The 19,869-nt window shown below is 41.6% G+C and overlaps 1 protein-coding gene across 1 annotated transcript in view; it reads left to right on the forward strand.

Annotated features, from left to right (window-relative positions):
- Positions 1-809: 809 nt before the first annotated feature.
- Positions 810-19,869, forward strand: part of LOC122327901 — a 359,865-nt gene continuing 340,805 nt past the window's right edge. Inside the window, 13 exon segments of the mRNA XM_043223567.1 lie at positions 810-1,747; positions 2,087-2,190; positions 5,135-5,212; positions 7,097-7,174; positions 7,464-7,548; positions 7,697-7,892; positions 8,115-8,392; positions 8,394-8,727; positions 8,730-9,533; positions 9,536-9,919; positions 9,922-9,937; positions 16,972-17,142; positions 18,281-18,454. Coding sequence (XP_043079502.1) covers positions 2,168-2,190; positions 5,135-5,212; positions 7,097-7,174; positions 7,464-7,548; positions 7,697-7,892; positions 8,115-8,392; positions 8,394-8,727; positions 8,730-9,533; positions 9,536-9,919; positions 9,922-9,937; positions 16,972-17,142; positions 18,281-18,454 — 2,621 coding nt within the window. The 5' untranslated portion in view covers positions 810-1,747; positions 2,087-2,167.

Raw genomic sequence — 19,869 nt, forward strand, 5'->3', positions numbered from 1 at the left:
CTGCCCTCCACCTGGAGCTCGCCACGGGTCTGCCAGTCTCCATCGCCGCCGTGGGTGAAGGATCCCTCGCTTCACCGTCCCGCCTCCGAGTCCCAGACTCCACCTCGGCTTGTAGACCCGCCGGCTTCCCTTAGGCTCCTAGCTCCCTCCTCTCTTCCGTGCTCCGTCAATCCACCAGCTTCACCAGGCTCCATCGTCTCTCCGGCTACGCCTTGGTCGGTCGTCGACCATCCGTCGCCTCAGGATTCCACTCCTCCAGCTTCGCCTCGTCCCTCCATCCCTCCGGCTCTGTCAGGCTCCTCCCTTCCCCCGGCTCCACCTCAGTCCTCTGTCGCTCTGGCTCTGCCGCGTCCTTCTCGTCCCCCGTCTCCGCATCAGTCGCCGAAGCCTGCGGTATCGCCTAGGACCTCTAGCGCCTCTGTGTCACCCTGGCTCTTCGGCTCTCCGCCTCCGCCTCAGTCTCCCCGACCACCTGCTCCGCCGCCGTCGGTCGGCTCCATGGGGTTGATGATCGTTACCTCTCCATGGCTCCTCCCTCCGTCGGCTCCACCACTGACCATCATGGCTGGGTTCTGGATCGCCTCCCGCTCCGGACTCCTCCCGTCTTCACCCTGGCTCCTCCCACCGTCTCTTCCTCCCTGGTCTCAGTTTGCTGACTCCCTCCCGGAACCCCCTCCCAAGCTCACAGTTATGTTTTGTTTTGTGGAGCGCCAGGAGTCGCTCCTAGGAGGGGGGCTATGTCACCAAGCCAGCAGAGGGAGCCCTGACCTCTGGGTGATCTGCATCCACTCCCTCTGCGACAACTTCCTGTTCCTGGACTATAAAGACTGCAGCAAGCCACTCACCTGCAGGTTGCATTGTTTCGCCTGTTCTGTTGTTGTTTCCCGAGTTTTCCTTAGTCTTAGTTCTCCTGGTTTTGACCGTGCCTGTCTTTGGATATTCTGATTGTTTGCCGCCTGACCTGACCTCCGCCTGTCTCTGGATTTTGTGATTGCCTCGCCTCCTATATATCTGTTTACCCTGTTTGACGCCTGCCTGCTATGACCATGCCTTCGTTTAATAAAAGCCTGCACATGGATCCGCACGCCTCAGACCGTTCATTCATGACAGTAGGTGTCTGCTCATGTACACTTCTTGTGTGAATAGGGGTTGAGAAACGTGGACCAATTTGATCAGCCCCATCAATCTGTATATGGGCAAACCTCAGTACCCTCTCCCTCTTCCCATACTGTTTTGACCATAAGACACTTCCATGTAAGAATCAGCTTTTGAGTACTTCCTACTCGCTTCTTTTTTTATAATATAACTATAAATTAAATGTCTAACACAAACAAACATATATGAGGACTCATGCAGCTTATAAAACTGCGTATGCAGCAATGCACAGAACTGAAAAAAAGAAAGAAAAGTAAAGACATAAAAAAATTGTTTAAATAGTGAAAAATAATCATCGAGGTATCTACTTTGTATTCTATTTTGTATGATCTGTCTGACATTATTCAACAAATCCTTTAAAGTTGACTGGGGAAGATGGGTATTATCTGCAGGAGAGAGAGAATATTGAGTAACAGCAGGTAGCGCTAGAGTACTGATGTAGTTTGTGATCTGCTGTTAAAAGAAGAAAGAGAAAGCAGGTGTGTTTGTGCTTCACATTCTTGTCCAGTGTGTGCTTAACAGCGATCACAAAACCGTAAGCGTTTTAAAGACTTCTGATTTCTCCAAAATAACATCGTCTCAACTACTGCGAGTAAGTTTGAGTACTTTCATTATTATGCTTATTTAGAAGAACGGATTTCTTAGAATACACAATTTTTAATCTATCCTTTTTAATGTACAACGCGAATCCAAAAGTATTCTGTGATCAAAATGAACCTGTTTCTCCTTTTAAACAGGAGATAAACTTGAGCAAAATGTAATGTACTTTTAATTTAAATAAAGATATGTGTTGATCTAATGAGATTATGACAGCAATTACATGACAGTATATTATATATATTTATTTATTTGGCAACGCAATCATTCAGCACTAGTTATTTTTATAATCTTCATCTTGTATTCCTCTGAACTCTTATGATCTTGATCTCAGAGACACAGGGTCCTGTTCAGGACATGAGGAACATCTGATGATCTTCAGAGACACAAAGATCTCAGAGAAAAGAAGAAAGAGATGAGTCTCTCAAAGAAACCGAGGTAAGAGTCTGCTTTCAGAGAGAGAAAAAAAACTACACTTTTCAACAAGCAGTGTTTCTCTCTATTGTCGTGTCAAAGGATTAGAAAAACAAATGCTATCAATGTTTTTAGATTGTCACTGGTAAAAAAAAAAGTTAAATGTTCACTATGCAGGAATATTTAGTTGATTATGTCTAATTAATAGGGCTGTGTCACGGTGTGGCTTAGCGTGAAAGAGCACTCGAAGAGAATAAATAAACTAAGTTTTAATCCTCTTCAAACGGACAAAAGAGACATGGCTGAAGGTCACACAGAACACATGGCACACGAAAAAACAATAAAAAGTCTAAAGTCCAAAGACGTGACAGGCTGCATGACTCATAAAACGTTTCATATTGCAATATGCAATTGTGATTATAATAAATGGTATTGAGTCAAATTAATGGGTTAAAGGAAAATTCACACACAGATTCATGATAATGCTGAAATGTGTATTTTTTATTATTTTTACAAAATGAAATAACATTTGGATTAATGTAAACTTATTTTCTCAAAACTATAGCTAAATTAAATAAATACACATTTTTACAAAAGTAAGATATTTTAAACATTTTCATACTTATCATATGATATCTCAAAGACGTGAGACGTGTAATTATGTTTTGTTTAGTTCGTATAACAGCTTGTTTCTTGTTTCCTTCAGCTGTTTCTGTACTAATCTGAGTTTTCAATGTCATGCATTCATTATATTTTTCTCTGTTGTTTCAGGTGCTGATATAAATTTGTTGTATAGCCACGTGACATAGCAACCTTTAAACTTTGCAAATCTTGTACCTCTCTCTGCGTAGTGTCGGAAATCTTAAAGGCAATATTGTGCCACATAACAGAGAAAATATTAATCATGTAGTAATAAATGAATTACTAATATAAGTATATTAACTACTAGTAAAATAATAATAAGGTGAGAAATTAGACAGATTTACAGAAGCTCCAGCAGCTCCAGGTTCTGCTGTAAACCATGTTGAGAAGGAGACAGAAGCAGATCTGATCTGATCTGTGAGTTGTGTTGAGTGAGGCAACGTTAATAGATGTTTATTATGCTACAGAATCATTTTTCCTCACAAAGATGTTTCTGTAGATGTTAGGATCAAATTAATCTATATTTTTAAAGCTTGGTTTTATCAGTCCTTTATCAACCCATGTTTTTTTGGAATGCGCTGACCGAGGAAATTGTGTAATTTAGTTGACTCTTTTTAAGACATTTTTAACAGATAAGCAAAATAGATTTTTAGAGTTTAATTATAAAAATGTAACGTCTCCGTTCCCTCCATAATGGAATAAGTGCTCCCTATCTGTCAGTCACTATGAAATTTGGCAAGTGGTTAACTAATCCTGAGCTACTCCCCATCACACGGGTATAAATAGGCCACAGGTGTTGCAGATTTTGCTTGGGAGCCCAGTGCTGCATGGTTGCTGTACTGGCACTTTTGCTAGCGGAAAAAGCTGGAAAAGGAACTGTTTGTGTGGCGGTTTGACACAATCACCGGCGTCCCTGTTTGTTCAGCGATTTCCCTGGGTGTTTCACAAGAATTTCTATCTCAGGTACAAAGGTTTGGCCTCTCCAGCAGCAATGCACTAACCTTTGGTCCCAGCAAATTTGCTCTGAGGCGTTGTAAAGATTATGACATTGCATAGCATTAGCCTGACATGCTGTGGCCTGTCAGCATTTGTAGTGCTGTTGGTTGGGATGGGGTTCAGGTTGTGGCATTTTCCATATGGACCCCGGTCTGTCATCACGACATAACTCGTAGTGACCGACAGACAGGGAATGACTTGGTTACGTATGTAATCCTCATTTCCTCATGGAGGGAATGGACATGTTATGACCTTGGGCTCCTCAGTAAAACCTGACGAGTGGTTACACCTGTTGCCTATTTATACCCATGTGAAGGGGAGTGACCAAATTTTATTGGCGTTTTCTCCTATCAGAGCTAATAAGGGCTCCAAGCAAGACCCCAGTCTGTCGTCACGACATAACGTCTCCGTTCCCTCCATCAGGGAACGAGGGTTAGATATGTAACCAAGACGTTCCCTGTCTGTCAGTCACTAGTCACCTGACACTGTACAGATACTCTGACATACTGTACTCACTTTAGCCTCACATTTTATTCTGTTGTTGTGTTCGTTTACTGATTCTAAGACTTTCAGCTAAATTTCAATGGGATTTTATCAGACATTTGTGTTTTATGGCGTAGAAGATCCTGTGTGCTTAATTTCTCAGTTCTGTCACAGCATGGTTAAAGTTTACTGTGGATGTAATGTTCAAACCCAGATAGTTGTAGTCTGATGTGTGTTATCTGCTTAGTGTTTAATGTAAATGTAATATTCTGACCCAGATTGTCTTCTGCTGTTTTTCTTGGTTAATATAAATTCCTCTTGTGGGTATTATAGGGTGTAAGAAGACTTTTGTTTACTTTTTGTTTAATTTATCAGAACTGAATTTCTGTCTTGCTTTAAAACAACATTAAAAGTAAAATAATAAAGATTGCATTGTTGCTCAACAGAGTTCTGTATTTATTCGTTAAATGTTCACTTTGATTAAAAACAGGTTTGTAATTCGCTCAAACCCATGCACTACTTTGGTGTATTTTATCACATGTTTTGCTACTTCTGAATGAAAGGATATGTGTGAGTGTTGAAGCTGGGCTCAGTGCCACTTTTACTAGAGAAGATATAAATGAGGAAGATGAGAGAAGATGACTGAGACGTAGCTGAATACTCCAGAGACACTATGATAGAAATGAAGCTTGTGTGTTACTTGTAGATGCTGCTGTGACAGAAGAGAGCTTAAACTCTACTTTGATGGAAGTGGACTTTTTATCTTTTCTTTCATTTTTTTTAATACATTGTATTAAAAAACTCTTCTTTGTGTTATCAGTGTAAGATCAAGCTCTCATGTGTCCAGCTCTGTGTCTGTGAAGAGCAACCAGTCAAAAGGTGATCCACCGGGATTCAGTGAGGAGACACCACCAGCTACTGAAAGGTAATTCATTTGGATTGTATTACAACATCCAGGGCTTGACATCAACACCTACCAGCCCAACAAATGCGGGGGGATTTCAGCTGTGGCGGGTAATACAGTCACTCCCACTAACCACTGTGGCGTGTTGAATTTTATAATAAAACTCAAAATTAATGCTTGTCTGAGACAATTAGATTTTTTTGAAGGGCCAAGTAAAAGAAGAGAATCTGATTAAAACTGAACTAACTGCACTGAAATTTAGATGACAATAGTTTTGACTTCTTTGCATGTAAATGGCAAATAATAAGCTTGTCTATGTGAGGGAATCTCATGGAGAAATCTAAACAAATGAACACAGCTGCATGTAGACAAAATTGTATTTAAACATAAGCTTGTTTTTATATGTATAACATATAGCTCAGTTAAGAAACATGATCAAGAGAGGGAAGATCCCTGTGAACCATGATTGCAAACACAAATGAGTAGTGAATATACATTATAGTTCAATATTTGAAATTGAATTTAAAAGCATGTATTGTCAACAGTTTTTGCTGAATTTGGTTAATAAAAATAATTCCAAACAAAGATCACAGCAGAACAGTAAGAGCAGAGGTGTTTCGTTAATGAATGATTAGCATTTTTGAAGTTTGAATCATTTTTGAGTCAATGATTCAGTGGGCCATTCAGGCTCTTTCTTCATTCTTGAGTGAATCAGTCATCTGAATGAATCATCTGAAAGCTTCAATGACTCATTAATTGAACTTGTCACTTGCTGCCACTTACTGGCAAATGTAGATGCTGAATTCATATGACCGGTAACTAGTAACATTTGGTAATATGATTAGTAACATTGAGTGAAATTATTAATAAAATGTAATAATTTATGAAAGATTATGCATGCATTTAATACAATTAGGTAAAATTGCCTTTAAATAGGTCAAATCACTTGGAAATATTTGTATGCAGAAATGAGTCATATAAAATGTAATTTCCCAACAAGAAAATTGTGACCAGTAAAAATTAATAAACACTAGCCACAGTGGCTGGTGAAAGAAAAAGTTTATGCCATGCCCTGACAACACCCAGCTAATGCACAATGTAACACTTACGTAACTTATTAGTGTTTTTGGTAATTTCATGACTTGCCAATAGGCAACGTAACCACGATATCATAGGCAAGAAATTCCATTATCATCCTGTTACCAACTCACAACGTTGTCAGTAAAACCTCTTTAATTATCAAGATAACCAAGATTGTCCCAGATTATATATTAGTAATTTCATGACAATGCAATCAAATGGTATGCACAAAATTTCATTACCATCATTTAAACGTTCATTATATACACTCTCTGATTGTGAGAATGCTGTTTAAGGTGCAATTCAGACACAAGACTGAACGTCCTTTAAAGATAAAATGTGATTTTTTTACTTTTACTTTTATTTTTAATTTTTTTGCACCAAGTCATAATTAAGGTTATATATAACGTGACATACATGCATCCACAACTGACCACGACACACTTAATATTGACATGATTTACTTGTATTTCGTAACTAGTTATAAAAGTGAAATAATGATACGCAGACTGGCTAGACCATCTCGTCTTTTATATCAGCACATTTTTCAAGGCACTTTTACTTCAAGTTCAAGTGTCTGACAGAAGAATTAGCTTTTATAATAATTTAGTCCCACAAACAGACACTAGAGAGACTTAAATCACTGAAAATGCATCTTGTGATCAAACATGAAAGTATTCCTTTTTTGACAGAAATGACCATTTCTGAATTAATATTAATGATCATTAAACCTTTTCAAATGAGATTGAAGAATGTAGTAAAATGTTTTTTCTCTCTCTCTTTTCTTTGTGCTATCAGTGTAAAGTCATATTCTCATGTGTCCAGCTTTGCATCTGTGAAAAGTGACCAGTCAAAAGGTCATCCACCGGAATTCAGTAAAGAAAGTGCATCAAATACTCAAAGGTATTCCATGTGTTTTCTATTATGTAGTACTAGATCAGTTCTCCTCTGGGGTATTTGTGATATAAATTGGCCACAAGGAGGCATACATTCACCATAGAGACATGAATATGTCCTTTTTATCTATTAAATTAGCATTTACAGCATTAAACTGTTTTAAGTAAGACTGAAGAAACCTGTATTACTATTTTTTTGTCATTAGTTTTCTACCTTAAAGGACAGAAAATATAACATTTGTACTTGTGCTTGTTTTATGAAACAGTCCTTTTCTTACTTTTCACAATTTTAACAGTCTTCGATATGAAACATTAACTTCAGACATCCAGATTAACAGGAATCACAAAAAAATCACAGACAACTTCCTAGGAATCTTTCAGGTAGAAAAAAATATTTTCATAAATGTTTGTAACAAACTATTTTTTTATATTTTGAATCACTGATTTTATGATTTGGACCAAATATGGATGTGGATCCTCTTCAGTTTTGTTCTTTTGTCTCAGTTTTTTTGTTTGGATTTCTTTGTAGAATCTTGAGAAGAAAATAATCACATTTCTAAAAAATGAGCTGGAAATGTTCAAGAAAATATTACAGAAAGACAACAAGCAACAATTTGTGGAGGATTTTAATGAGAACAGATGCAGTAACAGAGAAGCAGCTCTTGATCTCACGCTCTACTTCCTGAGAGAGATGAAGCAAGATAGAGCTGCTGATACTCTAGAAGGTAAGAGACAATGTTCGCTGTTTCCAGCGTTGCATCAATCTCTTTTCTCTTCCACAGTCACTGTTATAACTCGGAGGAAGCTGTTCATATGCCTCTCTCATTATGTGTTCATAACCTGCCCTGTCTCTTCCAATGACAGACTTCCTTTAGACTTCCACATTCTGTTCTGTATATAACAAACCCAGACACTAAACAATATGTGTACTTTATTTCTGTGTTCAGATGAGCTGATCTTCATTCATCAGCTAAAGTGTAGCCTAAAGAAGAAGTATAAGTGTGTGTTTGAAGGAATCACAAAGCAAGGAGACTCTACACTTCTGAAGAACATCTACACAGATCTCTATATCACTCAGGGTTTTAGTGAACATGTCAATACTGAACATGAGGTCAGACAGATTGAAGTTGCTTCCAGACGTCATGAAACACAAGAGAAACAGGTTGAGTGCAAAAATTTATTTGAAGCATCTGAACAAGACGAGCAGATCAGAACTGTACTGACAAAAAGGAGTCGCTGGCATCGGAAAATCAGTCTCTGTACAGAAGTTTGTTCTGGATTGGGTAGAAGAAAAAGAAAATCAAGATATCAGCTTCATATTTCCTCTTCCATTCAGAGAGATGAACTTAAAGGAGAAAGAAAAACTAAGTTTGATAGACCTTTTAACTCAGTTTTTCCCAGAGACAAAAGGACTGAAGCTTACGAGAAGAAATCAGTTCAAAGTCCTGTTCATTCTTGATGGATTGGATGAATGCCGACTTCCTCTAAACTTTAAGGATAATGAGATATTGTGTGATGTTTCATCAGCAGCCTCTCTGGATGTTCTCTTAACAAACCTCATCAAGGAAATCTGCTTCCTTCTGCTCTTATCTGGATCACCACCAGACCAGCAGCTGCCAGTAAGATTCCTCCTGAATGTATCGAGCGGCTGACAGAGATACGAGGATTCAATGATGCAGAAGGAGGAGGAGTACTTCGGAAAAGATTCACGGATCAGAATCAGGCCAAAGAAATCATTGATCATGTTAAACAATCAAAGAGTCTCTTTATCATGTGCCACATCCCAGTCTTCTGCTGGATTTCAGCCACAGTTCTCCAGAACATTTTAGAAGAGAAAAGAAAAAATGTGATGAAAATTAATGAGTCTGAAGATGCCTCCAAAACACTACAGGAGTCAAATACTGAAGACACTCCTAAGACTCTGACACAAATGTACACACACTTTCTTAGATTTCAGATCCAGCAGAGCAGAAGAAAGTATGATGGAGAACACACACCAGATGTTTCCTGGGATAAAGATGCCATCTTTTCTCTGGGGAAACTGGCATTTGATCAGCTGGAAAGAAACAATGTGGTCTTCTATGACACAGATCTGGAAGCATGTGGTATTGACGTCTATAAGGCTTCAGTGTACTCAGGCATGTGTACTCAGATCTTTAAGGAGGAAACAGGGATCGTTCTTGGTACCATGTACTGCTTCGTTCATTTGAGCATTCAAGAGTTTATTGCAGCTCTTTATGCTCATCTCTTTCTGGACCTCAACAAAAAAAGTGTGTTTGATCGAGACTCTACACAACAAGAAAACAAAAGTGAAATTGATTTCCTCAAGACTGCAGTGGACAAGGCTCTAGAGAGTGATAATGGACACGAGATCTTTTCTTCGATTCCTCCTTGGTTTGTCACACCCAGTCCAATCAGAGACTCTTACAGGGTCTGTTGACACAGAAAAATAGAAATGACCAGATCAAAAAGGAAATAGTTGAGTACATCAAGCAGAAATTTGAAGCTAATCTGTCTCCAGAGAGATACATCAATCTGTTCTACTGTCTGAATGAATTGAACGACCAAACTCTGGTGAAAGAGATTCAGACCCACCTCAACAAAGGGAGACTCTCATCTGCTGACCTTTCTCCTTCCCAGTGGTCTGCTTTGGTCTTTGTGTTGTTGACATCAGAGGAGGAGCTGGAGGAGTTTGATCTTCAGAAATTCAAGAAATCAGACGAGTGTCTCATTAGATTATCATCAGTCATAAAACCTCCAAAAGAGCTCTGTAAGTCATTTAACATATTTTGTTGTCATTTTAAAATTACATTTATCTACATTGATACATATCATCATATTTAGACACCCCTGATTATATAGTCATTATTAACCATATGCCAATTACAAGTATATATCTCTTTTAGGGTTAAATCATAACACATTTTGTTCAACTTTTTATTATGATGACTAATATTATTATAATTATTTCTATTATTTTCCTTTAAAAATGGCAGCCCTTTATATTCCAATATGCAGTTCAGCTTCTCAAACATCTGCTATAAAGGAGATATACTCTTGCATAACCTCAATGCAAAAGTGATTAACCTGGCTCTCCACCAAGGCACTCATTAAGATAATAGAGCAGCACTTTGAAACAAATTATTTTATGTACGAATTTTGAATCTCTCTCTCTCTCTCTCTCTCTCTCTCAAAAAATAAATAAATAAATAAATAAATATACACACACAGACACATACACATACATACACAGTGGGTAATGGAAAGTAGTCAGACCCCTTAAATTTTTAACTCTTTGATATATTGCAGCCATTTGCTACAATTATTTAAGCAAATTTTTCCTCGTTAGTGTACACATAGCACCCCATATTGACGGAAAACACAGAATTGTTGACGTTATTAAACCCTGAACTATCACATGGTCCTAAGTATTCAGACCCTTTGCTGTGACACTTATATATTTAACTCAGGTGCTGTCCATTTCTTCTAATCATCCTTGACATGGTTCTACACCTTCATTTGAGTTAAGCTGTGTTTGATTATACTGATTGGACTTTATTAGGAAAGCCACACACCTGTCTATATAAGAACTTACAGCTCACAGTGCATTTCAGAGCATATGAGAATCATGAGGTCAAAAGAACTGCTTGAAGAGCTCAGAGACTTAAGGTTCGCAGTGGCCTCCATAATATTTAAATGAAAGATGTTTGGGATGACCAGAACCCTTCTTAGAGCTGGCATTCTGGCCAAACTGAGCTTTTGAGAAGTGCCTTGCTGAAAGAGGTAAAGAAGAACCCAAAGATCTCTGTGGCTGAGCTTCAGAGATGCAGTCAGGAGATGGGAGAAAGTTGTAGAAATTCAACCATGACTGCAGCCCTCCACCAGTCCGGGCTATATGGCAGAGTGGCCTGTCAGAAGCCTCTCCTCAGTGGAAGACACATGAAAGCCAGCATGGAGTTTGCTAAGATGGTGAGAAATAAGATTCTCTGGTCTGATGAGACGAAGATAGAACTATTGGCCTTAATTCTAAGTGGTATGTGTGGCAAAACCAGGCACTGCTCATCACCTGTCCAATACAGTCCCAAAAGTGAAGCATGGTGGTGGGGGAGCATCAGGTGGTGGCAGAAAGAACTAGAGAGGATCTGCAAGGAGGAATGGCAGAGGATCCCCAAATCCATTTCCCAAAAAGACTCATGGCTGTATTAGATCAAAAGGGTGCTTATAATTAATACTGAGTTTATACTTGGTTTGAATACTTAGGACCATGTGATATTTCAGTTTTTCATTTTTAATAAATATGCAAAAATGTCAACAATTCAGTTTTTTTCTGTCAATATGGGGTGCTCTGTGTACAATAAGGAAAACAACTGAAAAAAATAAAGCCAATGACTGCAATATAACAGAGTGAAACATTTAAGGAGGTCTGAGTACTTTCTGTACCCACTGTATGTACTGTATAATGGTGTTTATTAAACTGTTATAAATTATATTAATGGTTTTATGATTTGGTTGTATTTGTTCAATTTATGGCACAATAAGTAACTGTGCATCAATTTGTGCTGAAAATCTTTTCTAAAATACATTTTTAGTGAGACTATCTTAACATCTTTTCAATGAACAAATCACCAAAATCTGTTATTTATCGAGGGGTGTCTAAACTTTTGCATAAGATTGTGTGTGTCACAAACACACCCGCCAGATCACCGTCTCCCACGCCAATCACCCGCTCATCATCCCCGGAATTCTAGTCACCTGTTCACCACACCTGTCAGTAATCACTTCAACCCCATATATACACCAAAGCCCAGTCGTTCATCGGCTGGGTTTGAGGTCACCTCCACAAGCTTCTGCCTGCGCTATCTCTAGCGATCTCCTGAGGATTACCCTTCGAATACAGACTTCCTGCACTTGAGTATTCGCATTGTGTGTTATACTTTTGTTATACTTTTGTTTTGATTATGCTTATGTTTGCTCGGCGTTACGCCACTCCTGAGTTTAATTAAATCTATTCAAGTGTTCTCCTGTCTGCCTGCCTCGTCTCTCCTCGAATCGTGACAGAATCCCAGCCCCATAAAGACGAAATGGAGGAAAGTACTGATGCGGAAACCACCAGCTCGCCGGATCCACTGCACGAGCTCGCCGCGGCTATCCACGCGGTTATTTCCCGACCCACTGCAGCTCCCGCATGTCCCATCGCTCGACCATCACCATACTCCGGTGAGAGAGAAACCTGTAACGGCTTCGTGCTCCAATGTTCCCTGTATTTGGAGTTACAGGCTCACCAATTCGCCTCCGAAGCGGCTAAAGTGACTTTCATAATCGCACTATTGCAAGGACGAGCGCTGCAGTGGGCGGAGGCTCTCTATTCCGCCCGAAACCCAGTTTGGTATTTGGACCCATTACTACACTACTGTCTGTACATGATGAACTGTTTAACCTCCGGCAGGCAGACGCGAGTATTCATGATTACGCCATCCGATTCCGAACTCTGGCGGTGGCTAGTGGCTGGAATGAGCCGGCGCTACTTTCCGTATTCCGCCGGGGGTTACAGCCGACGCTTCGCCAACAAATGGCGATTTTCGACGATACAATGGGACTAGAAACCTTCATCAACAAGACGATCAGTATTTCCCAACATCTCAATGCCTGTACTACGTCCCGTCCACCGCCAGAGCTGCCTCCCTCACCATCACAGAATCCATCCGACGAACCCATGATCACGGACACCTATCATCTCACTCCCTCCGCCGACTTGCTGCTAACCTATGCCTGTATTGTGGACAACCGAATCACCGCCTCAACACCTGTCCTGTCCGACCCCCGCGCCCGGCGGTGAGTACGATTCGTTTCACTCCCCAAGTAGCCAATCTACCGCATATATCTGGTCAGTTAATCCATGCAAACCGATTGTTCCCAGTATACATCCTCGTGGACTCCGGCGCTGCCGAAACTTTATATCCTCTAAGACCCTCCGCGGATACCAGATTCCTCTCACGCCAATGACACCACCTACCGCATCAGCACCATCCAGGGAACCCCGCTGGGCCGGGGCCACGTACACCGCACCACACCACCGCTCACCCTCCAGATCGGTCTGCTTCATTTGGAGGAACTCCAACTCCTCGTCCTGGAGAACGCTGTGGTGGATATCGTGCTCGGGAGACCCTGGTTGGAACAACACCAGCCTGACATCCGATGGAGATCCGGTGAAATCCTGAAATGGAGTACTTCCTGTTTTCAACACTGTTTGAAAGATCTACCCCTGCCTGTTTCTAATCCTCCTTCCATGCCCGTGAGGATCCACTTCCGTGGAAAGCCCGGAGCCCGAGCACGATACCCCAATCCCCGAACCCTACCAGGATTTCCAGGATGTGTTCAGCAAGTCGGCGGCCACTCACCTTCCTCCACACCGGCCATGGGATTGCGCCATCGACCTACTGCCAGGTGCCAAGATTCCCAAAGGCCACATATACCCCTTATCGGTCCCGGAGAGGGCGGCGATGGAGGAGTACGTGGAGGAGGCCCTCAAGCAAGGTTTCATCCGCCCATCTACCTCGCCAGCCGCATCCAGCTTCTTCTTCGTGGCGAAGAAAGACGGTGGTCTCCGACCCTGCATTGACTACCGAGCCCTCAATTCCCAAACCGTAAAATTCGCCTATCCACTTCCTCTCATCCCTGCCGCTTTGGAGAACCTTCGTGGAGCCACCGTCTTCACAAAACTCGACCTCAAGCGCGCCTACAACCTCATTCGTATCCACAGGGGTGACGAGTGGAAAACAGCATTCATCACTCCCTCTGGACACTATGAGTACCTTGTCATGCCGTATGGCCTCGCTAACAGTCCCTCTGTATTCCAGGATTTGATGAATGAGATCTTCCGAGACATGCTCAACCGATTCCTCATCATCTACATTGACGATATCCTCATTTACTCCCCAATCTGCCAACACACCGCCTTCACGCACGCCAGGTTCTAGCGCGCCTGAGATATCACCATCTATACCTCAAACTGGAGAAATGCCACTTCCACCAAACCTCCGTTCACTTCCTGGGCTACATCGTCACCCCTGTGGGCTTCAAATGGATTCCCAGAAGATCCGTGCAGTGCAGGAGTGGCGAAACCTACTACCATCAAGGAAGTACAACGCTTTTAGGATTCGCTAATTTCTACCGCCGATTCATACCTGCCTATAGTAACCTGTCTGCTCCCTTAACCTCTCTCACCCGTTCCTCCAACAGACCCTTCACCTGGACCCCGAGGCTCAACAAGCATTCCAAACCCTGAAAGCCGCTTTCTGCACTGCCCTGTACTCCATCACCCAGACCCCAACAAGCGCCGTGGTCGAGGTGGATGCGGCTACCCTGGGAGTCGGTGGCGTCCTCTCCCAGTGGCATGGCGAGCCCCCGTACTCCGCCCTTGTGCGCTTTTTCTCCGCAAACTGTCCTCGGCGGAGCAGAACTACGATGTGGGCAACAGGAACTCCTCGCCATCAAACTCGCCCTGGAGGAATGGCGGCACTGGCTGGAAGGATCCCAGTTCCCTTCGAGGTTATCACAGATCACAAGAACTTACAGTACCTCAAGAAAGCTAAACGCCTGAACCCCGACAATCCCGTTGGTCCCTGTTCTTCACCCGATTTAATTTCACCATCTCCTACCGGCCTGGCTCCAAGAACGGCAAAGCCGACGCACTCTCCCGTATCCAACAGCCTGACCAGGTACCCGACTCACCCGAACCCATTCTTCCTCCTCATGTCTTTACAGCTCCTGTAGTGTGGGAACTGGAGGACCAGATCCGTGCCGCCAGCTGCGAGGAGCCCACTCCGCCGGGAGGTCCGGAGGGCCGCCAATATGTTCCATCTCGCCCACGCACGCCTCCTGGACTCGCACACACCTCTCCGGGAACCGGGCATCCTGGCAGGTACCGAACCCTCTCCATTCTCTCCCAAAGGTTCTGGTGGCCACGGATGGCCCAAGACGTCACTCGGTATGTTCGCTCCTGCCCAGTCTGTGCTATGACCACCACACCTCGTCGACTCCCGGAGGGCAAGCTCCAACCTCTCCCCATACCTGAGCGGCCCTGGTCCCACATCGGCATTGACTTCGCCACCGACCTGCCTCCCTCTGACGGTCATACCGCTGTTCTGATAATAGTAGACCGTTTTTCTAAGATGTGCAAATTTGTACCTTTACCTGGTATTCCCACAGCTCTGGACACCGCTCTGGCCCTCTTCAACCATGTCTTCCGAAACTTCGGACTACCCGAAGACATTGTGTCGGACCGAGGCCCTCAATTCACATCACGGGTATGGCGAGAGTTCTTCCGTCTACTGGGGGTGACGGTCAGCCTCACCTCCGGGTACCATCCCCAGGCCAACGGCCAGACGGAACGCAAAGTCCAGGAGCTTGCCCGCTACCTACGTGCTAACTGCCACCAGAACCAGAACAGCTGGAACCAGTACCTTCCCTGGGCCGAATATGCCCAGAACTCGCTCCGCCAGACCACCACCGGGCTCACCCCATTTCAATGCGTGCTGGGCTACCAACCTCCTCTGTTCCCCTGGTCAGGTGAGCCCTCTTCGGTTCCAGCGGTGGACTACTGGTTCCGGGAGAGCGAGAGGGTATGGGACTCAGCCCATGTCCAACTCCAACAGGCAGTGCGACGCCATCAACAACAAGCGGATGTCCGACGGTCCCCTACACCCATCTACCAGCCGGGAGAATTGGTCTGGCTCTCCACCGGGACATCCGCCGCCTGCCCTGTAGGAAGCTGAGTCCCCGGTACATCGGTCCTTTTCCGTGGTCCGCAAATCACTCCTGTCACCTACCGGCTCCAACTCCCCGTCAATATCGCATCTCACCTTCCTTCCATGTGTCACTACTAAAGAAATACACTAATCCTGTTCTTCCTCCCTCCACAGACCCGAACTACCCCCGCCTCCCGAGATCGAGCCCACCGAGAACGTCTACAGGGTACAAGAAATCCTTGGCTCTCGGCGACGGGGCGGCCGCCTCCAATACCTAGTTGACTGGGAGGGTTTCGGCCCAGAGGAGCGGTCATGGGTTAACCGCAATGACATCTTGGACCCGACGCTCCTCCAAGACTTCCACCAGGCCCACCCGGAATGCCCAGCTCCACGTCCCCGTGGCCGTCCCCGTCGCCGTTCGCGAGCGCCAGGAGGCGCCCGTGGAGGGGGGGGTAGTGTCACAAACACACCCGCCAGATCACCGTCTCCCACGCCAATCACCCGCTCATCATCCCCGGAATTCTAGTCACCTGTTCACCACACCTGTCAGTAATCACTTCAACCCCATATATACACCAAAGCCCAGTCGTTCATCGGCTGGGATTGAGGTCACCTCCACAAGCTTCTGCCTGCGCTATCTCTAGCGATCTCCTGAGGATTACCCCTTTCGAATACGGACTTCCTGCACTTGAGTATTCGCATTGTGTTTTACTTTTGTTTTGAGCTTATGTTTGCTCGGCGTTACGCCACTCATGAGTTTAATTAAATCTATTCAAGTATTCTCCTGTTTGCCTGCCTCGTCTCTCCTCGAATCGTGACAGTGTGTGTAATATATATATATATATATATATATATATATATATATTATTTATATATATATATATATATATATATATATATATATATATATATTATTTATATATATATATATATATATATATATATATATATATATAAAATGCAGTATACTTATGTTTAATAATTGGTGTCATTTAAATTTTTATATTTAAAAAAATATATTACATGTATCTAACTCTGTGATTTATTTGTCTTGTAGGCTAAGTGATTGTGGTTTAACAGACAAAAGCTGTTCAGCTCTGGCTTCAGTTCTTGAATCAGATTCCAGTCTGAAAGAGCTGAACATGAACAATAATAATCTGCAGGATTCAGGAGTGAAGCTGCTCTGCACTGGACTGAAGAATGCTAATTGTAAATTAGAGATACTGAGGTAAGTTTTGTAACAATCTCTAGGTTTAATTAGAACTCACATACATCTTTTAACATGGACCTAGATAATGTGCCAAATAATTAAGGACAGAACTGCTTCAGCTTAGTGTATTTGATAGGCTTTAATCCTCTAAGAAGAAAATTGCGACAAGACCTCATACTTGTTAAAATAGACTTCAGTTCCTATGGTGAATGTGGTGCAATATTTTATTTGTACTCCCAAATACTAAATGGCAGACATATAGTACTTTGATTCTAGATGATCACCATGATCCTATGCAAAGTGTTTGAGAAAACATGAGAATTATATCTGTATGCAGCACTAGCTCTATTGATCCAGCCAGAGCGGCTCTGGTGGGACAGGCCTCGGAATAAATATCTATTATTTCATAAATATTACTGATGAACTGATCAAAATGTAAGATACTGTTCATGTGTGTTTTACTACTAGTGTATGAATGTAGTCATAAATGCACTTTTATAATGTTTTATTGTTGGTTTTTCTTTTCTAATCTTTTGGAATGAAGATTAAAAATAGCATGCCAATAAGTTCAAACATCCATTATATATATATATATATATATATATATATATATATATATATATATATATATATATATATATAGCTATTATTTTCCTTATATAATATTTATTATTTTGTACTTATTACTAATTAACTAATCATAAAGTATACTACTGTTCATATGGGTTTTACCATTTATTTAAAATAATAAATTAGCACTTTCTTCTGTTTTATTGTCTGTTTTCTATTGTCTGCTAATTTGGAATAAGGATAAAACATTCTAAACTTCAATTCAAATATCTTGAATATTATGATAAATGTACTTGTTTTATACTTGCATCATTTGGATGAAAAACTCCAGAACACTTTAGAATATACAGAATGCACTTTGGAGAAACTCAGGTCAATGTAGTGAACTATTGTTTGGTTTTAATGGCAACGTTCTCTTATGATCAAAATGAAAATATTACTGTAATAATCTTAAAAAAAAAAGTCATGCTCCTTTCAGATGGTGACTTTTTCCTTTCTTCTTTAACTAGAAGGAGAAAGCTATTAAACCTTTTTTGTAGTAATATTAATTATATAACCTGAATATAATAAAAAACTTTTTCTGTAGACTCTCAGACTGCAGTATCAGTGAAGAAGGTTATAAAGCTCTGTCTTCAGCCCTGAGATCAAACCCTTCACACCTGATAGAGCTGGATCTCATAGGAAATGATCCTGGATCATCAGGAGTGAAGGAGCTCAGTGATTTACTTCAGGATCCTAACTGTCAACTAAACACACTGAGGTGAGTTGTATATATAAATATTATATTATAATATTTAGGGTGCAGCTGCTGTTGTTTTGATGATAAATGTCAACACAGTTTTGTTAAAAGTTATAGGTTACTCAGAAATTTTGTGTGGGATTCAGTAGTTTGGGGCAATAATTAACATTTATGATTGTGGATATTTCTCATGAAAGAATATTCAGTGTGGCTAATTATTTTGATTGTGTAAATGTTACTGAATGCACTGCACATTAATTTCCATCAAGATCAGATTCACAACACTGTAGTTCCACTACAGCAGATCTATATCATGTCTGAAGCTTCTTCTCATAATGAGCAGAATTACTGCTGTATCAACACAGACATCAGTTAAATGCAACTATCCAGAGATGGTCTGAACTCAGATCATATTCTCTGTTAGTGGATCAGTAATCAAGTGTTTGGTGAATTCTGCTTCATAATTATAGAAAGAGCCAGCATTAAAAAAACTCAACTAAATATATCAACAAGCTAGTTATTGCTTTTTTTATCTCCTGCATAAAAACAAGAAAGATCTTGAGAATTTTAAGAATCGTGATCTAGTGAGCTTTTACATTTACATTTACATTTACATTTAGTCATTTTACAGACGCTTTTATCCAAAGCGACTTACAATTGAGAGTACAACAGCGATTCATTTTTGAGAGACAAACAGACAGAGTAAGTGCTTATATCACCCAGTCACAGGGAGTGTTCAAATTAGTACATGCCAGAAGGGAAGGAATAAACAAGGGGATGAGAAGAGAGACAGAGACAGTGAGAGTATTTTTTTTTTTTTTTTTTTTTTTTTTTTTTTTTTTTTATGATGAGGTCAGGTATTGCTGAAAGATGTGAGTTTTCAGCAGTTTCTTAAAGATTGACAGAGATCCAGTATTCCGGATATGTACGGGAAGATCGTTCCACCAGCCAGGAACAGAGAACGAGAAAGTTCTGGAGAGTGGTACCACGAGGCGTCGCCGCTAGCAGATCTCAGACTTCTAGAGGTGTGTAGATCTGTAATAGTGAGTGGAAGTAGACCGGTGCCGAGTCTGTGGTTGTTCTATATGCAAGCATCAGTGCCTTGAACTTGATGCGAGCTGCAATCGGTAGCCAATGTAAGGAGATAAAGAGAGGTGTAACATGGGTTTTCTTGGGCTCATTGAATACCAGCCGTGCCGCTGCATTCTGAATCATTTGTAGAGGTTTAGCCAGAAGAGCATTGCAGTAGTCCAGTCTAGAAATGACAAGGGCCTGGACAAGTAGCTGTGCAGCTTGCTCTGTTAGAAAGGGCCTGATCTTTCTGATGTTGTGTAGTGCAAACCTGCAGGATCGAGCAGTCTTTGCAATGTGATCTTTGAAGGTTAGTTGGTCATCGAGGATTACACCAAGATTTCTGACTGAGGTTGATGGGGTAA

This window comes from Puntigrus tetrazona, chromosome 22 (assembly GCF_018831695.1).
Source record: "Puntigrus tetrazona isolate hp1 chromosome 22, ASM1883169v1, whole genome shotgun sequence".
NCBI classification, from domain to species: Eukaryota; Metazoa; Chordata; class Actinopteri; order Cypriniformes; family Cyprinidae; genus Puntigrus; species Puntigrus tetrazona.